We start from the raw sequence: 20,338 nt of genomic DNA, 5'->3' as shown, positions 1-20,338 counted from the left end.
GTCTGGAGATCCCAGGAAGTGTGGATAGGGAAGCAGCATTAGAGGAGGTGCTGGTAAGCTAAGTGGTACCATCGGGAGGATGGGCTCCTTACTTTGAGCCTTAGCGTCTACGTGCCCACCCTAGCTCCTGTAGGTGGTGGGAGCTATGCAGGCAGTGAGTTCTCCTTAATGCTAGGAGAGTTGTCTCTCTCCTAGCCAATCCTGGAGCACTGGGAGCCCGGGGGAGAGCAAAGAGCTATGGATGCTGGAATGAAGGAGGGGCCTGAAAGAAGTGTTCTATGCATAGATAGGCAAGTGAAGCTCAGAGACTGTTTGAAACTTAACTGATGGCCAAACAGCCAAGAACTGGAACGACGATGAGGTTGTGGGGGGAACAACCTCTCTGTTCTATGTTGATCCCAGTCAGTGTTTACCAACCTTGGGACAGAAGCTAAGACACACATTCTCTCTGGGAAAGAGGGTCAGAGAGGCGAGGCGAGGCGAGGCTCAGGCCCTAGGGTCAGCACACCAGAATCTGAATTGGGTTTTAGACAGAGCACTGACTTGGAGCCAGTCTGATAGCTCTCGTTCCATACTGGACTGCCAGGCCTGTGGGCTGTCCCTTCCAGTCATGTGTCCAGAGCTTTCCTTCTTCCTCAGACTGAGCCTGAACTCCTCATAGAACCCACTTCTCCATTCACATAGCATCTCTGTCTTCAGAGAGCCTGTCCCTTTCAGCACCCTGGCTGCTGAGGAGAGGATCGAAGATTCTCACCCTGGCAGCAGAACCCAGGGACTATGGAACTATTCATCATTGGCAGGTTTCCCCCACCCCCAACTCTCACTTGAGTGTGCAGATACATGTATACGTGTGAACATATTACATGCATGCACACAGACACCTGTTTCCACAGAAGCCCACATAAAGGTTCGTGTGTCCTGCACTTGCAAATATTATAAGACTGGAACATTTGGAAGAGCATCTGGACAGGACACTCCATTGATTAGCTCTTTACTTTCAGTGTATTGATGTCCAGAAGATAAGAAGTTTGGCCTCTTACCTGCTCTCAGAAGGTTCTCAATTGACATAAAATAGAACCCCATTCCTTCCCTGGATCCTGAGCATCCCCACTGAGGCTTCTCCTGATCACTACAAAGGGGCCCGGTAAAGCTTTGCATGCTTCTCCTGTGTGCATTTCTGCTTATTCCTCCCGTCTTCTCAGTACACACAATGGCACACCCTGATCTGTAGCTTCAGGAGTCTCTTGTGGTCACCTTTTTCTCCTTCCATGACATCCATGGTGTTCAGATGAGGTCACCGCCTACCCCAGCCAGGTCCCAAGCATCCTTCCTACCTGGTCCACATTATTTTCCCACTGTCACTACAGCCTTCTTTCTGGTGCTTCCTGGGGTAGACTTTGGTCCTCTCCTTATAGAAACAGAGCTGTCTCAGTGATAAAGCTCTTGCTTTGCATGGCCTGGGTTTAGTCCTTGGTACTGAAAAATCAAATACAAAACAAACCCTCCAACACACACACACACACACACACACACACACACACACACACACGCCAGAACTGGGAGTGTTGTGTTTCCATGATGGTGTGTATGTTTGTTTACCCTGGGTTCAACCCTTAGCACCAAGGGGGGAAAAGGAAAACATATCCAAAGCTTCTGCATCTCAAAGTTGCCAAGGGCTTTTAATGCACCAAGCATAAGCTGCAGTGCCTACCCTGCCACCACAGCCCAGGGGCCTGCCCTTGTCCATCTTGGTAGCCTTTTCTTCATCCTTCAGTTGCAACCTTCTGCTTACTTTCTGCCTCCCATTGGTCCACTGGTAAGCCTCACGCTGTCTCTTGAGAAGACTCTTTACTTTCAAATAGTGTAAAATACAACAACTAAAAAAAATAATTACTAGCAAAAGCTTACAAGTGTAAAACAACACAAGATCTTGTGTTTTTTTTTTTTTTTTTTTTTAATTCAGTCGGCATAAACTTCCATTGCTACAGATGCTTTTAAATTCTGACACAGGTCAGTCATGGAGTCTCCTGCAACATCCTCACTTTGAGTGGCTGTGGGGCACTCCACCTAGCCCATCTGCCTGGAAGCTTCTTGCTCTTTAAGCTCATCAAGCAGGCCTTAATGAGACTTCTCTTATTCCTGGGCTCTGCTCCTGCTTGTCACTCAACTTGCCCAAGATTCTCCTGTTTGCCAATTTGCAATATGTTCTCCAGCCACACATCTCAGGACACATACACAGAGTGGGTCATGTCTAATTACTGTTTTATTCCCCAGAATAGTGCCTTGGCTAGAAGTGCTCAGTAAACTTTAGAAGCTGAAAGGGCCAAAGAATAAATGGATCAATGGATGGAGACTAGGTCAATAGCTAAATGGGTGGTGGGGAGATGAATATATGGTAGGTGATTAGAGGCACAGTGGTTGGATGAATAGCGATGGGCTAATACTTGATGAATGCATATATGGCAGATGGATAATTGCATGTGTGCACATATGGACGGTGGATGGATGATTGAATTGATGGGTGAGCTATAGATGAATGCATGGAGGTGGATGGTTTTACGTGTGGTAGATGAATGGATTATAGTGAAGGGGTGGGTGGATGGATGCATGGAAGAGGAGTGGATGAATGAATGGTGCATTCGTTACTTTTCTGCTGCTGTGATCAAGTGACATGATCAAAAGCAACTTTAGAAGGAAGAGTATTTTCACCTATAATTTCAGGGCAGGGCAGGGCAGGGGGATGGCATAATGGCAAGGAAGGCATAGAGACAACCAATGAGATAAGAAAGAAAGAAAGAAAGAAAGAAAGAAAGAAAGAAAGAAAGAAAGAGAAAGATGACTGAACACATTTGAACAGCGCAGAGGCGGGGAGAGAGAGAGAGAGAGAGAGAGAGAGAGAGAGAGAGAGAGAGAGACAGGGAGAGCTCAAGAAAGCAGAGTAAAGCAATAAATTCTTAAAGCCCACACCCCAGTGATGTATTTCTTTCATTAAATCAAGTCTATACCTCCTAAAGATCCTATACTTCCTCCAAACAATGCCATTAATTGGAGGTCAAAGGTTCAAATACTGAGTCTATGGTGGAGCATTTCTCATTCAGCCCACAAAAGACAGATATATGGTGAGTTAGTGGATGGATGGGTAGACTATAGATGAATGGCTATATAGTAGATGGATAATACACACCCTGTGGATAGATGGATGGATGGATGGATGAATGGATGGATGGTAAATTGCTAGATATATATATGGGTTTATGCAGTGGTTCTCAACCTTCCTAATGCTGTGTTGTGATGACCTCATGTTGTGATGACCTCCCCAACCATAAATTACTTTTGTTGCTATTTTCCTAGCTGTAATTTTGCTACTGTTATGAACTGTAATGTAAATCTCTGTGTTTTGGGTGGTCTTAGGTGACTCCTGTGAAAGAGTTGTTCAGTCTCCAATGGATACATTGATAGTATGTGGATGGATGAATAGGTAGTGTATGAATAGATGCATGATAGAAAAATGATAGGTAGATGGATGTGTGGTGGATGTATGTATGGATAGGTAGGTGCATGGTAGATGTGTGGGAAGTTGAATGGTAGATGGATAAGTGCATGAGGGATGATGGATGAATGAGTGAATGAATGGATAGTGGATGTATGGATGTATGGATAGTGGATAAATGGATGGATAGTGGATGAATGGATGGTGGGTGGGTGGATGGTGGGTGGGTGGATAGTGGGTGGGTGGATGGATGGATGAATGGGAGGATCCATGATAGTAATAAATTGATGATAGACAGAAGGATGCATATAGAGAAAGATGGACAATGTATGAATTGATAGATTCAGTGGATATAATGGGTAGATGACTGAACATGCATGGTGGATGGATGGATGGATGGATGGACAGATAGATGGATGAATGGTTGGAATGATAATCATATCATTTAGAAACCACATGACAAAAGAAATTACTACTTCGAGGTTTCAAGAAGAGATAATAAAGAATAGACTCTTGAAGAAGAAATTTTCTTAAAAAGACAATTGGAGCACAGGGGTAGAGAAAAGGGAGTGCCAAGAAAGACTGGTGTAAGCAAAGGGCTAGATGACAAAAGTTACATGTGTATTAACCGAGAGTGGGGTGAGAGTGGAGTTGTGGAAATTCTGAGGTGCCCCATGAGCCACAGAAATGGAACAATCCATTACTTCACACAATGAAGACCAACCTTGCAGCAGTGCCATTGTAAGTTTGGTGCACAGCTAGCCTAACCACAAGAAGCTATAGGGTAGAAACCCAGTGGTAGAGTATTTGCTTATCATGCATATGGCCCTGGGTTTGATGCAAAAACCTCTGAAAAGGAAGACAAAAATAAGGTTACCATAGAGCCCATCCCAATGCCTTCTCTCCTCCTCTGTCTTCTCTCCTTCTACCCTCCAGCCACTCCCTTCCCACTGACTGGGCCAAGGGGCAGCTCTCAGGGCAGCCCCTCTGTATGAAGCAGTACTACAGACTCTTCTCCTCTTACCGGCTTCCTGGCCATATCCAGGACACACTGGTGGCCCAGAAGAGCAGTATCATGCCTGAGCCTGAGCATGTCATCGTGGCCTGCTGCAACCAGGTAAGTGGCCCATGGCCACAGGCTCTCAGACTTGGAGAGGATGTGGAGCATATAATGGCTAGGTGTGGCTATCCATTCCTGCTTCTTCACAAGTGTGCAGGTTGGTTCCCCAAGCCATACAGTGAGTTTGGAGCATGAAGCCTCCCAGATAGGATTTCCTACTCACTCCATCCATTTCTCTTCAGCAGCTAAATTCTAAGAATGAAAAAAAAAATTCAGTTAGGGAATGAATCCCTGGGTTTGTATCCTTAAGAAGGCAAGGACTTAGGGTCATAAATGAGACCCAGTGTGAGCCTGGACTCTTCATTTTCATGGCTATTCATTTTCATATAGTCTATGTCCTTCCTGGAAATCAGACAAATTGACAGAGTAAGGACTAACAGACAAGACTGTTAAGACTGTAAGACAAGTCTTACCCCTGTGTAAGACTGTGGGTCCAGAACTTATATTTCCTAATTTCATGTAATTGCTCACAATGACCCTGTAGAGGCGGCCCTTAGAGTCTTCATTTGACAGGTGAGAAGGTGAGACTTAGGGAAGCTAATGGTATGTGTAAGAGGAAGAAGGATTCCAGGTCCTACCAACTGCCTACGTCCAGTCCAGTTGTCAGACATGGTTCTGCAGGGCCAATACAGTTCCTTATGGCAGGGGAACAAGCTGAGCATAAAGGCTACTGACCCCATCTGGTGTCTACCACACTATGTATCCTGTACACTGACGCTACACAAACTATTTCACATAGAGAAGTGGGGGTAGGGAAGGGTCTTACTATCTTGAAAGCTTAAGTTTGACATCCATTCTATCCTACACACTTCTCATTGTCTAATGTTTTCTTCCTGAGCTCATTTCAGTAAACTGAGAGCTTGGGGATAGCCTGTGCTCTGAGGGTAACTATGACCATGACCACTATTTGAGGGCTTAAAAGCTAGCGAGAGGCTTCCCAGCCTATCTAACACCAGCCAGCCACAAAATGAAAACCTTTCTTCATCTTCATTCAGAGAAAGGCAAACTAAGTGTTTCTCAGCCTCCATATAGCACATTATCCAAATCTTCTGGAAACAACCATAGATCAGGCTTCTTGGACTTCAATGAGGGTGACAAGTGGGACAATTACTTTTATCTGTATACTGAAAAGGATGTGACAGGCTGTGTAAAGAAAGAGACCCTTTGCCAAGTCCATGGATCTGGCTTTCAAAGCTGTAGAGCAGTAAGGCATACATACCAAGCTCATGCATACACAGATGTATGTGCATAGATATTAGCAGTGTTTTGTGTGTTGTTGTTGTTTTATTTTGATATTTGTCTACAACTGTTGGTTTGTTGTTGCTGCTGCTGCTGTTGTTTAGATCTATAGGCACAGCTCTACCTATAGCTGTTTGATTTAGTTCACTGGGCACTGGATAGGTGTACCACATTTTACTTATCCAGTATACTCCAAAATCTGGCCAGATTCTTTCTGCTGTTTTGCTAAATCAAAAGGTCTAATCTGCACACATTTTTTAAAATTATTTTTTCCATGCACATGGATGTGCTTCTCTAAGCCCTGGGCTAAATTCTGCAAATACAAGTGCAGCTTCTGAGTCATAGGCAACCACTCTTAGTTTTGATTAACAGTGCTTTCCAACAGTGGTTGTACCAGCTTATACTTGACTCTCTGCAAATATGATTTTTGCATACTCTAGGAACCAAAAAATAAAAAAGAAAGGAAGGCAAAGGCTTTCTCATTGCTAGGTTTAATCTAGCCTGTGCTAGGGAGCGCTTAGAGTCAAGTACAGTCAACATCTTTGGATGTTCTCCAAAACTAAACAGCTCAGAACCATTAAACACCCCGGGAACCTTGGGCCTGAGCTTCTCTGTGAGGTCTCCATGAAGGCCTGGAGCCTTGGGCTGGCTGCCACAAGTGATGTGTTTGACCTGTTTCCCCCACAGTTCTTTGTCTTGGATGTTGTCATTAATTTCCGCCGTCTCAGTGAGGGTGATCTGTTCACTCAGTTGAGAAAGATAGTCAAAATGGCGTCCAACGAGGATGAACGCCTGCCTCCAATCGGCCTGCTGACGTCAGACGGGAGGAGCGAGTGGGCCAAGGCCAGGACGGTCCTCTTAAAAGGTTAGCGGCAGTATCAGCCCATCTTCATCTCATCTTCACGTCCATTAGCTTTTCCTCCTCCAGGGTTAAGTGCACAATCTCATTCCCATCAGCCATAGCGTGGGATGCTCTGCCCTCCAACTCAGGGTATAGCAGTGGGGAACCTTGAAACAGGAGGAACCTATTGTGCCTTTGTATTTATTCTGTGGGATGATACTCTAGCTTTCTGGGCAAGATAAAGGTGCCCTAGAATTATGGGTCATCTGAGAATACCAAGTGCAGGAGGTTTTGAGAGAGGAAGACTTCGGACAGCTAGCAGCTGTGTTTTATGGGTGGGATGTATGGCGGTCATTTGGAGCCCCAAGTCACTGAAAGAGCAGGCAGATGGGGCCTTGGTGTGGGGACTGTTTCTGGGAGTTTAGTTGGCCTCCTTCTTCACCTGCTTTTTCAGTCCTAGGACTTTTCAACCTGAATGCGACTCATGTCACTCACTCCAACTGTTCTTATGAAGCTTCTACACATCCTCACTAAAAATCCAGTTACTTTCCCCTCCTTCCCTCCCGCTTCCTCCTCTGTGTGTGTGTTCATGTGTATGTGAGTGCACACATGTGTGCATGTGTACATATGGAGGTCAGAGTGCAATCTTAGCTGTCATTCATCAGGTGTTGCCTGTCTCATTTTGAGACAAAATCTTTCACTGTCCTGGAACTCAGCAAGTAAGCAAGCCTGGCTAGACAGAGAGCCCCAGAGAGCCATCTGTCTCTGCCTCTCCCCATGCTGAGATTACAACAAGTGTGTTATACTATGATCAGTGTGGGGGTTGTTGTTGTTGTTGGTGGTGGTGGTGGTGGTTTTGGTTTTTTCTTTGTTTGGTTGGTTTTGGTTTCTCCAGGCAGAGTTTCTCTGTGTAACCCTGACTGTCCTGGACTCACTTTATAGACCAGGCTGACCTTGAACTCAGAGAGAGCCATCTGCCTTTGCCTTGGGATTAAAGGGATGTACCATCACACCCAGCCTTGCTCAGTGTTGTTTTTTAAATTTAACTTTACATGTGTTCTTGAGAGTCAAACTGAAGTCCTTAAGCTCGTAGGTCAAGCATTTTTATCAATTCAACTACCTCTCCAGCCCCAGTTTTCATTTGTTTGTTTGCATTTTTATTCTTTACTGCAGTTTCTCCTACCTCCACTCCTCCCAGTGCCCCCTTCTCCAACCTCCCCTCTAGAGCCACACTCATCTTCCATTTACAAAAAGGAGAGAGAGAGAGACAGAGACAGAGACAGAGACAGAGTCAGAGAAAATAGGCCTCCCAGGAATATCAACCAAACATGGCATAACAAATTTCAATAAGACTAAGCATGAACCCTCATATCAAGGTGACCCAGTAGAAGGAAGAGGGTCCCAAGTACAGGCAAAACAGTCAGAGATACCTGACGCCCACTGTTAGGGGTCCCACAAGAACACCAAGCTACACAACCATAGCATATACGCAGAGGACCTAGCTCAGACCCATGCAGGGGCCATAGCTGTCGCTTCAGTCCCTATGAACCCTTATGATCCCTGCTTAGTTGATTCTGTGGGTCATGTTCTTATGGCGTCTTTGATCCTTCTGGCTCCTAGAATCCTTCTTCCTCCTTCTTCTTCAGGATTCCCCTGGCTTTGCCTAGTGTCTGCCAGCTCCAGTTTTAACTTTTCTGTCATCCTCTAGAAATGACTTTTCAAACCAAAGCCAGCCTTCATTGGAGGAGCGGCTTCCTTTCTTGCCTATGGCGGACATCATGTAACAAGAAGCCAGATTTCCAGGAGCTTTACCCACTGCTAGGGATTGCAAAGAACCAGACAATAATTCAGACTCTCTCTGTGTGTAACTGAGGAGACTGAGCTAGATCTAGGGTCTGAGAGACAGATAGGACAAACTCCCTGTCCCCATGCAAGCCAGAGACAGAGACAGGACAAGGCATAAAGAAGTCCAAATACACAGGAATGCCATCTTTACTCTTATGAAACAATAGGGACAGCGGGTACCACAAGAATGGCCCAGGGCCCAAGATGCCTGTGCTGGTCAGGTGTGCTGGTCAGGTGTACTGGGGCCTGTCTCCCAGAAGATAAGTACCTTTTCCAGGTTCCTTCCTAGAAAGTTCTTCCTCCAGACTTAGTCACCCTTGTGCACCATGCCCAGCTCAACTAAGAGGCCAGGGTCTCATGTGCTCCTAAGCTTTCTTCCTTGCTAGCAGCACACTGTCATTTTGATCTGCTTTTTAAAGGTTTATTTTAATCTCTCTTCCCCATGCCTGAGTGTGTTTGTGTTAGGGGCAGGTAATACACATATGCATGCAGGCACTCATCCATAGAGTCAGGAAGAGGGCACTAGATCCCTGGAGCTGGAGTTACATGCAGTCATGACCCCCCCGCCCCCATACGTGGGTGGGTTCTGGGCCAAACTCAGGTCCTCAAAAGAACAGTAAGTGCTCTTAATCCCAGCCCCCCACCCATCCTCTTGACCCAATTTCTTATCCTAATGATTTGCTATCCTGCAGGAAGCTCTGCAACTGGCTGATCAGTGCTCCCTGTCACTGCCTGTAAGGTCTGGGAGGACAGGGACCTGTTTGGTTTAACCTCTAACTACCAGGCCAACCACAGCAGTAATGCAGTTGCGCATGTTAAATAAAATGATGAACGCTTGCTAAGGATACTAGGCCCAGTCAGAATTATCACTCACCAGTTAATTACTCTTTCTTCTAAATATTGAGCACCTACTGAATACTTGCTCATAAAAAGAGGGCTGTAGAGGACACAGACATATGTACCCCAAATCTATTTTCATGGATATGACTGCCATGTTGGGGAATTAATAACTTAGAATTTGAAGGTGGTTAATTCCCTCAGGAGACTGTAGCGAATGCACACCCTGCTCTTTTTCCCTCCAGGGATGGAGGCAGGCATCAAAATAATCACCTCTGCTGCCTGGATAGTTTCCACTTTATTAGCAGGCAGGCCCAAGATGACTGAACGAGGTTGTCTTAGATCTGAGTGCTTGGGCAGCACTAATCGGAATTAATTTGTTAATGGCACTTGATCTGGCTTTCTGAATGGAAGTGCTGTTTTTAAAGGAAGTTCAGCAGAAAGACATCACACACACCTCCCCTTGGGCAAATCAATTAATCCAATTAGTACCACTGGCAGTGTCTCTGCGCAGCAGGAAACCAATTTCTCCCAGAGTGGCACCCTCTTCCCCAGAGCCACCACCGAAGGGAGACAGGGAAACCATTTCAGAAATGAACTACTTACTGCGGCATGACTAAGATCTGAGAGGGAAAAGGAAAGGATGCTCTCTCAGAGCAGAAGCATCATCAGGAAGGAAGGGAAAAGGATGGAGATCCCTGGGTTTCTTATTTGACCCACTGAGCGGATGCTGGTAGCATTTACTGAGATAAGGAGTGGGCCGAAAATGGAGAGATTCTGTCCAAGCACATTTGATTTGGACCACCCTGAGTCATCTAAGTAGACATGTCATGTTAGATCTATGTGTCTGGAGCAAGAGAGATAGAGGAAGAGAGGGAGATGGAAAGAGAGAGAGAGAAAGAGAGAGAGAGAGAGAGAGAGAGAGAGAGAGAGAGAGAGATATCAAAACAGTTATAAATTTGAAAGACATCAGATCCTAAGCATCATTTAAAGTTATGGGCCAGATGAGATCATCTGGAAATGGAACAGGGTCTCGGGGTTAAGCAGAGAAAGATTCAAAGCAGCCTGGCAAGTACAAGAAAGCCGGAGATTAGAAAGGGGAGGAGGAGAGAGCGTTCAGCCACACGCAAGGCTTGAGAGCCTAAGAAAGAATAGCTCAGAGAGGAGCAGAGAAGCGACTCAGCTTTGCAACCTTGATGTTGTCTGTGAGCTTGACAAGGCTATGGCGAGAGGGGAGGCATTACCAGTGCATATATGAGCAGAAATGGCAGAAGGGAATTGTTGATGAGGTGGTCAGTGACTAGAATTGGCACAGGCGGGTGACTGTTCGGAAGCTTGGGGATTTTAAAAAGCAGAATACTAGTGCTTTTCTAGAAGAGGGTAAGGGCCAGGAAACAGGTAGTAGGAGAGGCGAGTAAGTGCACAGTTGTGGGCAGGCAAGTGCCTCAAAGGACCGGGGTAAAGGGAGCTGCTGAGGAGGGAGTAAATGGTAGGGAATGTTTGCAAAGGTGAAACCAGATAGAAGCAGGGGATTCGAGACCCATGGTGGACTATAGGGAGGGTCCCAGAGGTGGCTCCTGATCAGGGGTGGGCAGAATCATGGTGTGAGCTAGGAGAAGTGGGGGCGGGATTCTGAAGACAGAGAAGTACGTAAAGCATTCTCTTGTGGAGGGGGAAGAAACATCTTTGGAATGATAGATATCAAGGTTTTTGGACTCTCTGGGCCCACGTAGGATGGTTTTGGGAACTATCAGTCTTAGTAAATGTTATTTAACATTCTAACAGTAGACTCTGTACACATGTGTACAGAGAGAGAGAGAGAGAGAGAGAGAGAGAGAGAGAGAGAGAGTTAGTTCAGCTTCTCTGAGGAAATAGGGGTGGGTCTGCAAGCCGTGCTTTGATGCTGGGGTCTGAGTGGAGTTAGCTGCTGTTGTAGTATGCTCAGGCATGGCCAAGTGTCACAGGCTGTGGCTAAGAATAGAGTGGATTGCCTCATGGTTCAGGAGGCTGAAGCACACCACCAGGGTCCACAGGGCTGTTTTCTCCCGAGGCCTCTCTTAGTGCCTTGCAGGTGACAACTTCAGCCTGTGACTCCACAAGGTCATTTATATGTGTAGGTCTGTGTCCTAGCTACCCCCACCTTCTTAGGATCCACGCTGATGAGACCCCTTTTAATTTAATAAACTCTCTCAGAGGTAAGGGGCTGGCTTCTGATAGAGATAAGTTCCCCAATGGGTCCTATGGTCAGTTAAAGATGAATATGGTCCAGGAATAGAGAGAAGGGAATATGGGCTCACGCATCCATCCACATGGATGTTCAAACTGCAGAGAATGAGGATGACGGTGGTAACATGAAGGGAGAATGTGATTCAAGAGCCCAAATACTTGTGCCAGGGAAGAGATTGGCATAGTGTAGTGACAAGGAGCCAATGAAGGGGAAAGGGGAGCTAAAAATAACTACAATCTCTAGATCCAAGTGGAAGGGGATGGGGGACAGGGATTGCTGAGAAGGCACCTACCCACCTTGGCCCTGATACACAGAAATGAAAGAAAATAGTAGTGTCTTATCACAAGGCACTGAGTAGGAACACTCGGGAGCACCAGGCTCCAGTTGAAGCAGGTGGATGGAGCATTTACAGACAGGTTAGCCATGCACTAGGTGAGGACCAAGTGCTCTTGGGGAAAACAGAATGGGAGGAGTCTCCATGGCCAGCCATACTCCTCCATTCATAATGTCTAGGAAGTTGCTGTCTGCCAGCTGGTAGGGCCCAAAGGAACTCGGTGATATTGTTGAGCCATTCCCAGATGTCACAGATCCCAACCCCCAGCCGAAGCCCATGAGTCCCACCTCTCTTTCCTGGGTTGGCACATGGCCAGTGCTATCCAGCAGGCTGATACGATGCTGCCCATAGGATATGTGACCTCTAGTTGGAATGAGTCCTCCTCCAGTCAGCTGAGAGCCAGTGGAGCAGGGGATTGGCCATGTCAGTTCTTTACATTGCCAGCCTTTCTTCTTCCTGACCTTATCCCTGAGCCTCTACAAAGCCCTCAACTAGGACTGGTCCTCTCTGTGAGCTCCCAGCTCTGTGAGCCCAACATTCTGCCCTGACAATGAGTGGCTTATGAGGGGTCCAGGGACCACCAGGGGTGCAGGGGAAGCAGACAGCCTGTTGTAAAGTCCATTCCTTCCCCAATCCCAAGTTGAGTTTCCCCTGCTAAGCCTATTCAGACACCACACCTGCTAACTACCATTGGTAACCCCAGCATCTATAGCCCAACACTAAGAGTTCTCTAGGAGGCTTTGGTACCAGGGCATGCAGGCTACAAACAGAGACATATTTCAGACAGCATCCTGAAGGAATGTGGAGCCACATACCTGACCTGCCATAGCTTAGGAGACAGTGAAACCTAAGGCCCAGCAAGCCATATAGTGAGATAGGTTGTCTCATTATATGAAAATCCTTTAAAATGCTAAAAAACAAAAGATAGAGAGAGGGGGGAGAGAGAGAGGGAGAGAGAGAGAGAGAGAGAGAGAGAGAGAGAGAGAGAGAGAGAGAGAGACGGGGAAAGGGGGAGAGGGAGAGAGGGGGAGAGGGGGAGAGGGGGAGAGGGGGAGAGGGGGAGAGGGGGAGAGGGGAGAGGGAGAGAGGGAGAGAGGGAGAGAGGGAGAGAGGGAGAGAGGGAGAGAGGGAGAGAGGGAGAGAGGGAGAGAGGGAGAGAGGGAGAGAGGGAGAGAGGGAGAGAGGGAGAGAGGGAGAGATTCCCAAGCTCCAGGGATTTTCCAGTACGGTTGGAGTGGGCTAGGATTCCATTTTTAAAGCACACTGTCACCCTCAGTGAAGCTATGGTTGGGATGCACCTACTCAGATACCAGCCTCAGCCACACAAGCTCCTCATTTTGCTCATGGCCTTGACCTGGGCATTTTCGTCCTTTGTCAGAGCTTTCATTTTGCCTACAATGTGGAGATATTTTTATCCACATGGCCTCTGCAGCATTCTCTTAGCCTTAGAGGTAGTGGCGGGAGGCACAAGGCACCTAGCTCCCCTGCCTGAGGTCTACATGACAGAGGAGAGGGGCGGAGTCTGAAGATGAACTGGGGGCCTCAGAAGGGCCTGTGCATCGTTGGAGGACCTTCCTCCCCACCAAACTGTGAAGCTGTGGCCTCCTGAACCCAGGAGGAGCTAACACCATTATCATGGTCTGGAAATTTAATTAGACGTTCAGCCCTGAGTCTGGAAGACTACAGTGCTTGTCAATTTGTAGGAGAAGTATGACCAGCTTGGAGAGGCCCCCCGAGCCCTCTAGCTTTCCTGGGCTCTGTGTGGTGATCCTGGGAACAGACCTTACAGGCAGATGCTCTGCGTTTACACAGCCCGTAAATATTTATCCCCAGCAGCCAATTAGAGGCAAGGCATTGCTTCCAAGGAGGGAGCTGACAGAAGGTGGTTGCAGCTGCATGAGGCCATGGTCATGGTTTACAAGAACCACTCAGGAAGGGGGCAGAAGGCTGCTTAAATATTGTCATCCAGAGCTCAGCAAGTCTGTTGGCTTTAAAACCAATTACACATTAGCAATAACAGCCTCTCTGATTTAATTGGCCCAGAAAGACCTCCTGAGCTTTCGAATTGGAATACGATTTTCTTTCTCAAGGGAGGGAGGGTCTGAGGCTGTGCCCCCTTCTGCAGCAGAAGCATAGAGACCTCTGCGATGAGCATATCCAGAGGGGAGAATGAGAGCTCCAGGTCTGCTGTGGACCTCTTGTCAGCTGCAGCCTGGGATTCCTGGGATTCCTGGGATTCCTGTTCCATAGTGAAGACCCCAGCCTCCTCCATGGGTATAATGGGCATGTGACCTGGAACCTGCAGTACCAGGGGTGAGAACTCTTATTAGATTTAGGGGAGATCTCTGGGTCACTTTGCCCAAGGCCCACACTTGTGCTGCCCATGTAGTCAGAGACAATGGCCTGAAGACCTGTAGACTTCATGGCTTCCTTTCTTACTCTTCCTTACATGACATCCTAACTTATTAGCCTTGGGTGCATTTTGTCTCCCCTGCCTTCTACAATCATATTCTACACACACACACACACACACACACACACACACACACATACACACACACACACATGCTCTTGAGCATACACCTTTAAAAAAAATTCTCTGACTTTCACTTCTCCAACCTTTGCCTCCCATTTGAAGTCTAAAGCATCTGGGAAGTGGGTTTTGCTTATCTGCCCCACCCCCACCCACTGCCACACTTGCCCCAGTTCTAGAGCAATGGAACTCCTTGTGTCCTTTCTTCTTGGGAAGGGAGCTTAGAACAAGGAGAAAGAGCTCGGCTTGATTTTTGAGTTCTCTCTCTCTCTCTCTCTCTCTCTCTCTCTCTCTCTCTCTCTCTCTCTCTCTCTCTCTCATTGAAAACAAATTTTGGGGGCCAGGAATGATGGCACACACCTTTAGCTCCAGCACACAGGATGCAAAGGCAGAGGCAGACATATCTCTGTGAGTTCAAGGCCAGTGTGGTCTACATCTCGATCTCCAGGACAGCCAGGACTACATAGAGAGACTCTGTTTCAAACACATAAACACAACCCCCTGAAGAAGAAAATAATTTTTCATACAATATATTCTGATCACAGTTTCTTCTTCCAGATCTCCCAGATCCTTCCCACTTCCCTGCCCACCATCTCTGTGTACTCTCGTGGTTTGAATATGCTTGGCCCATGGGAAGTGGCACTATTAGGAAGTATAGCATTATTGGAAGAGGTATGGCCTTGTTCGAGGGAGTGTGTCACTGTGGGGGTGGGCTTTGAGGTTCCTATGCTCAGGCTCTGCCTAATATGGAATGAGAGTCTCTTTCTGGCTACCTTCAGATCAAAAGGTAGAACTTCTCCAGAACTATGTCTGCTTGGATGCTGCCATGCTTTCTGCCATGATGATAATGAACTGGACCTCTGAACCTGTAAGCCAGCCCTAATTAAAATGTATTTCTTTATAAGAGTTGCCTTGGTCATGATGTCTCTTCATAGCAATAAAACCCTAACACATTTCTTCTTTCTCTTTCTCTTTAGAAAACAGGCAAATATAAAAACAAACTAACCAGAATAAAACAACAGCAACAATGACAAAGAATAAGCACAAGAAATATGCACACACATATACAGATACACACATACCCATACAGATACACACATACACACACCCATACAGATACACACACATACAGATACACAGATATGCACATACATACATACAAACACACACATACAGAACACACACACCCCAAAAGCTTCCAAATCCATAAAAATACAAAAATCAGAAACTATAATATACAAGCAAGAGACTGATAAGATTTTTAAAAATGCCCAAACAATGCAATATGAGACAAAAAAATCTACAAAAATACTGTTGAGGTTTTTTGTTTGTTTGTTTGTTTGTGTGAGCTATCTACTGGGCATAGGGCCTATCCTTAAGTGTAATTTATATACCCAGTGAGACTCCCATGGAGAAAACTAATTTTCTTTGCAAGTGGTTGTCAGTTGGAGACAGCTTCTTGATAAGGGATGGGGGCTCATGTCCACTTCCCTTCTCAGTGCGGGGACGCATCTGGTTTGCACCTGTGCATGCTGCCACGGTCTCCTGAGTTCATATGCACATCTGTCCTCTTGTTGGAAGACACTGTTTCCTTGGTATCCTCTGTCACCTCTGGCTCTTACACTCTTTCTGCCTCCTCTTCCTTATAGCTCCCTGAGCCCGAGGGCAGGAGTTTAATGGAGACAGGACTGAGTGTTCTCACTCTGTGCACACTGTCCAGCTGTGGGTCTGCATCCACTGCAGAAGGAGGCTTCTTTGATGCTGGCTGAGTCAGACATTGAGTCCAGGTCCCTGTGGCCGCTAGGGTCCCGGGTAGAAAGTGTTTCTATGTATCAGGGCTGTCAGAGAGGAATGGGAATGGACGGAAAGGAGGGCGAGAGGGTTCACAAGAATGAGGAAAGCTGGTGCACATTAAGGTTCGGCCCCATCCCCAGGAAATGCAGATAGGGCGGGATCTGCAAGATTGTAATGGAGGGCAAGAAGAAGAGTAAAAAAAAGTTCTCTTTCTTTCTTTCTTTCTTTCTTTCTTTCTTTCTTTCTTTCTTTCTTTCTTTTTATTTTGGTATAAGTATAGATGTTCCCAATAACATGGAGAGAGGCCACATGTCTCTGCTTATGCAAGAGCTGACATCTTGCAAAACTATGGTACAATGTCACACCCAGGATGCTGACAGTCAGTTGCTGGGAATTTCTACCGCCTCAAGGGTTTCCTGAAGTAGACTTTTGAGCCATGCTTGCCTTTCTCCCACCTCAACTGCTCTTCAGCCCCTGGCAACCACAGAACTCTTAATTTTTATAACTTTGTTGCTTTAAAAATATTATATAAATTAAATCTTATGAAATATGTGGTTGTCAGAATTTTTTTTAACTCAGCATAATTCTCCAGGGATTTATTTAAGTTTATTTTTGATGTTTCTGGTTTTTGTTTGTTTGTCTTGACAGGGTTTCTCTGTGTAGCCCTAGCTGTCTTGATACTCACTCTGTAGTCCAGGCTGGTCTTAAGCTCAGAGATCTGCCTGCCTCTGCCTCCCAAGTGCTGGGACTAAAGGCTCCTGCCACCACATCCAGCTTAGCATATGGGTTTTTACAGGAATATATCTGCATTTCTGGAGAAATGTTCAGGCATGAAGCTAGTGAGACATTACAGTTGCCCGCTAAGCTTTATTTTATTATTTGTTTTTATTTTATGTGTGTGGGTGTTTTTCCTGCATGCATATCTAATGACAATGAGTATCCATGCATCACCTATGTATCATCTTTGATGACATATCACTTCACATCCTGTGTATTGCTAATTGGATTTTTTTCACTGTGAAGTTGCTTGTATATTCTAGATGCAGGTTGTTGAATACATGGATTGCAAATATTTCATACTAGTCTATAGCTTATCTTAATGGAACATTCTAATGAACAATAAGTCTTTATTTTATTGTGGTTTAATTTATAATCACAATTGTACTTTTGGTGTTGAGACTAAGAAGTCTTCACTTAGACATAGATGTCAAAAACCTGTACTTTTTTTCCTGGCATTTTGTAGCATTACAGAAATTCATCTTGAGTCAGTTTCTGGATAAAACATAAAATTCACATCAAAGTTTCCTTTTCTTTATCCTGTGGGTATTCCACTGCATTGAGAACCTTTGTTGAAGAAATGGTTCTTATTCCTCCACTGAATGGTCCTTCCATCCTTCTGAATATCAGTGGGGCATATTTGGTGAGTCTCTTTTGGGGGTTCCACTTATGTGTGTGTTTACCCATCTGCCAATATGCTATGGTCTTGTTTACATAGCTATACAATGGTCTTGGGAGCCAATATACTATACTGATCCCTCCAAATTTATTCCTTGTCAAAGTCGTTTAAGTGATTTGATTTCCTTTGCCTTTTCATATAGACTTTTGAATAATCTCATCTTTATCTAGAAAAATATTCTGCTGGGAGGGAGCTTGATGGAAATTCTGTTAAACCCGTGTATCCTTTTGGGGAAAACAGAACTTCACAATTTTGGGTCTCCAAAGCCTGTGCATAGATAGCATAGCTCCCCTCTTATTCTGAGTTGTCTTTCTTTCACTTGTGGTTTGTATTTTCAGCATAAAAGTGTCCTGTATGTTTCTGTTAGATTTAAATTAAAGTATTTAATTTTTATGAATTTTTATATTATCAATTAAGTTTTACAAATTATTATAATTGGGGTTTTCCTTTTTATTTTTATAAATGTTTGTCCATGGCATGTAAAACTATACTGACCTTTTGTGTGTTGATTGTATCTCTCTCTCTCTCTCTCTCTCTCTTTTTTTTTTTTTTTTTTTTTTTTTATATTTACATTTCAGATTTTATCCCCTTACCCCATTCCCCCCACCACCCAGGAACCTCCTATTCCATCCCCCTCCTCCTGCTTCTATGAGGATGTGCCCCCACCTACCCCCTTCCATCTCCCCACCCTCGAATTCCCCCCCACACACACTCGGTGTTCAGCCTTTATGGGACCAAGGATCTCCTCTCCCACCCATGCCCGACAAGGCCATCCTCCCCTACATATACAGATGGAGTCATGGGTCCATCCCTATGTGCTCCCAGGCTGGTGATTTAGACCCTGGGGAGCTCTGGTTGGCTGGTATCATTGCTCTCCTCATGGGGCCACCAACCCTTTCAACTCCTTCAGTCTTCTCTCTAACTTCTCCATTGGGAAACCCTTGATCAGATCAGTGGTTAGCTGTGAGCATCTGCCTCTGAATATGTCAGACTCTGGCAGACCTCTAAGGAGACAGCTATATCAGGCTCTTGTCAGCATGCACTTCCTGACATCCACATCAGTGTCTACCTTTGTTGACTGCACATGGGATGGATACCCAGGTTGAATGGTCTCCAGATGGCCCCTCCTTCAGTTTCTGTCCCACACTTTGTCTCCATATTTGCTCCCTTGAGTATTTTGTTACTCCTTCTAAGTAGGACTGAGGCATCCACACTTTGGTCTGCCTTCTTCATGAGCTTCATGTGGTCTGTGAGTTGAATCTTGGCTATTTCAAGCTTTTGGGCTAATATCTGCTTATCAGTGAGTAAATACTATGTGTGTTCTTTTGTGATTGGGTTACCTCACTCAGGATGATGTTTTCTAGTTCCATCCATTTACCTAAGAATTTCTCGAATTCATTGTTTTTAATAGCTGAGTAATACTCCATTGTGTAAATGTACCACATTTTTTTTATCCATTCCTCTGTTAAAGGACATCTGGGTTCTTTCCAGCTTCTGGTTATTATAAGTAAGGGTGCTATAAACATAGTAGAGCATGTGTCGTTGTTACATGTCAGAGCATCTTTTGGGTATTATGCCCAGGAGTGGTATAGCTGGGTCCTCAGGTAGTGCTATGTCCAATTTTCTGAGGAACTGCCAGACTGGTTTCCAGAGTGGTTGTACCAGCTTGCAATCCCACCTACAATGGAGGTCAGTATAGTTTTACATGCCATGGACAAACATTTATAAAAATAAAAAAGAAAACCCCAATTATAATAATTTGAGTTTTTAAAAATATTTATTTGTTTGTTTAATGTGTGTGTGTGTGTGTATGCACACACACACATATACAGGGAGGGGCCATGGCACACATATGAAAGTCAGAGGACAACTTGCAAAAGTCAGTTCTCTTTTCCTGTTCAGGGTTCAAATCCAGATTGTCTAGCTTAGTGGCAAGCACCTTCACCTGCTGAGCTATTACACTGGTCCAATTCTTGCTGTTTGAAGAAATTTTGTTATGAATGGATATTGGATTTGGCCAATTTTTTTGTATCAATTGTTCTGATAATGTGAGGATATTTTTGTGTTGATTTTGTACACAAGGAATACTGGTCTGTAGTTATGTTGTTCTCCTGTATTATATTTAGGTTGTGTTGGCAGTGTAATAATCCAGTGGGATGCGTTCTCTTTAGAGTTTATGGAAGAAATTACACAGATGTGGTGTTCATTCTTCCTTAAGGATCTAGTAGAACTCTTCAGTAAAGTCATCCGAGCCTAGAGATTTACTGGAAGGAGAAAGGGCACATAAACAAAGCCAATTTCCTTTAGAGTTATAAGACCATTTCAGTGATCTATTTTATTCTTAATGCATGGTGGAAGTTTTATACATTTCAAGAAAATTAGTTCATTTCATCTAACTTGTCAGATTTATGTGTCTGGTTGCTGTAATGTTTTTAATTGCATTTTTATATCTATGGGGGCCTAAGTGATGTCATTCATTCTGTTGCTGATATTGGTGATTCATTCTCTCTCTCTCTCTCTCTCTCTCTCTCTCTCTCTCTCACACACACACACACACACACACACACACACAGAGAGAGAGAGAGAGAGAACACTTTAAATCTCTCTTTAACTGCTTTACCT

At 45.2% G+C, this 20,338-nt stretch overlaps 1 protein-coding gene across 1 annotated transcript in view; it reads left to right on the top strand.

Annotated features, from left to right (window-relative positions):
• The window catches only part of Chat (choline O-acetyltransferase), a 55,710-nt gene that overhangs the window by 8,552 nt on the left and 26,820 nt on the right, over positions 1 to 20,338 (top strand). The window contains exons 6-7 of the mRNA XM_034498883.2: positions 4,427 to 4,607; positions 6,537 to 6,714. Of these exons, the coding sequence (XP_034354774.1) occupies positions 4,427 to 4,607; positions 6,537 to 6,714 (359 nt within the window). The remainder of the gene's footprint in view (positions 1 to 4,426; positions 4,608 to 6,536; positions 6,715 to 20,338) is intronic.

The sequence above is a fragment of the Arvicanthis niloticus genome, chromosome 3, assembly GCF_011762505.2.
Source record: "Arvicanthis niloticus isolate mArvNil1 chromosome 3, mArvNil1.pat.X, whole genome shotgun sequence".
Lineage (NCBI taxonomy): Eukaryota > Metazoa > Chordata > Mammalia > Rodentia > Muridae > Arvicanthis > Arvicanthis niloticus.
The sequence above is the reverse complement of the archived record's forward strand: the minus strand, read 5'-3'. Positions and strand labels throughout refer to the sequence as shown.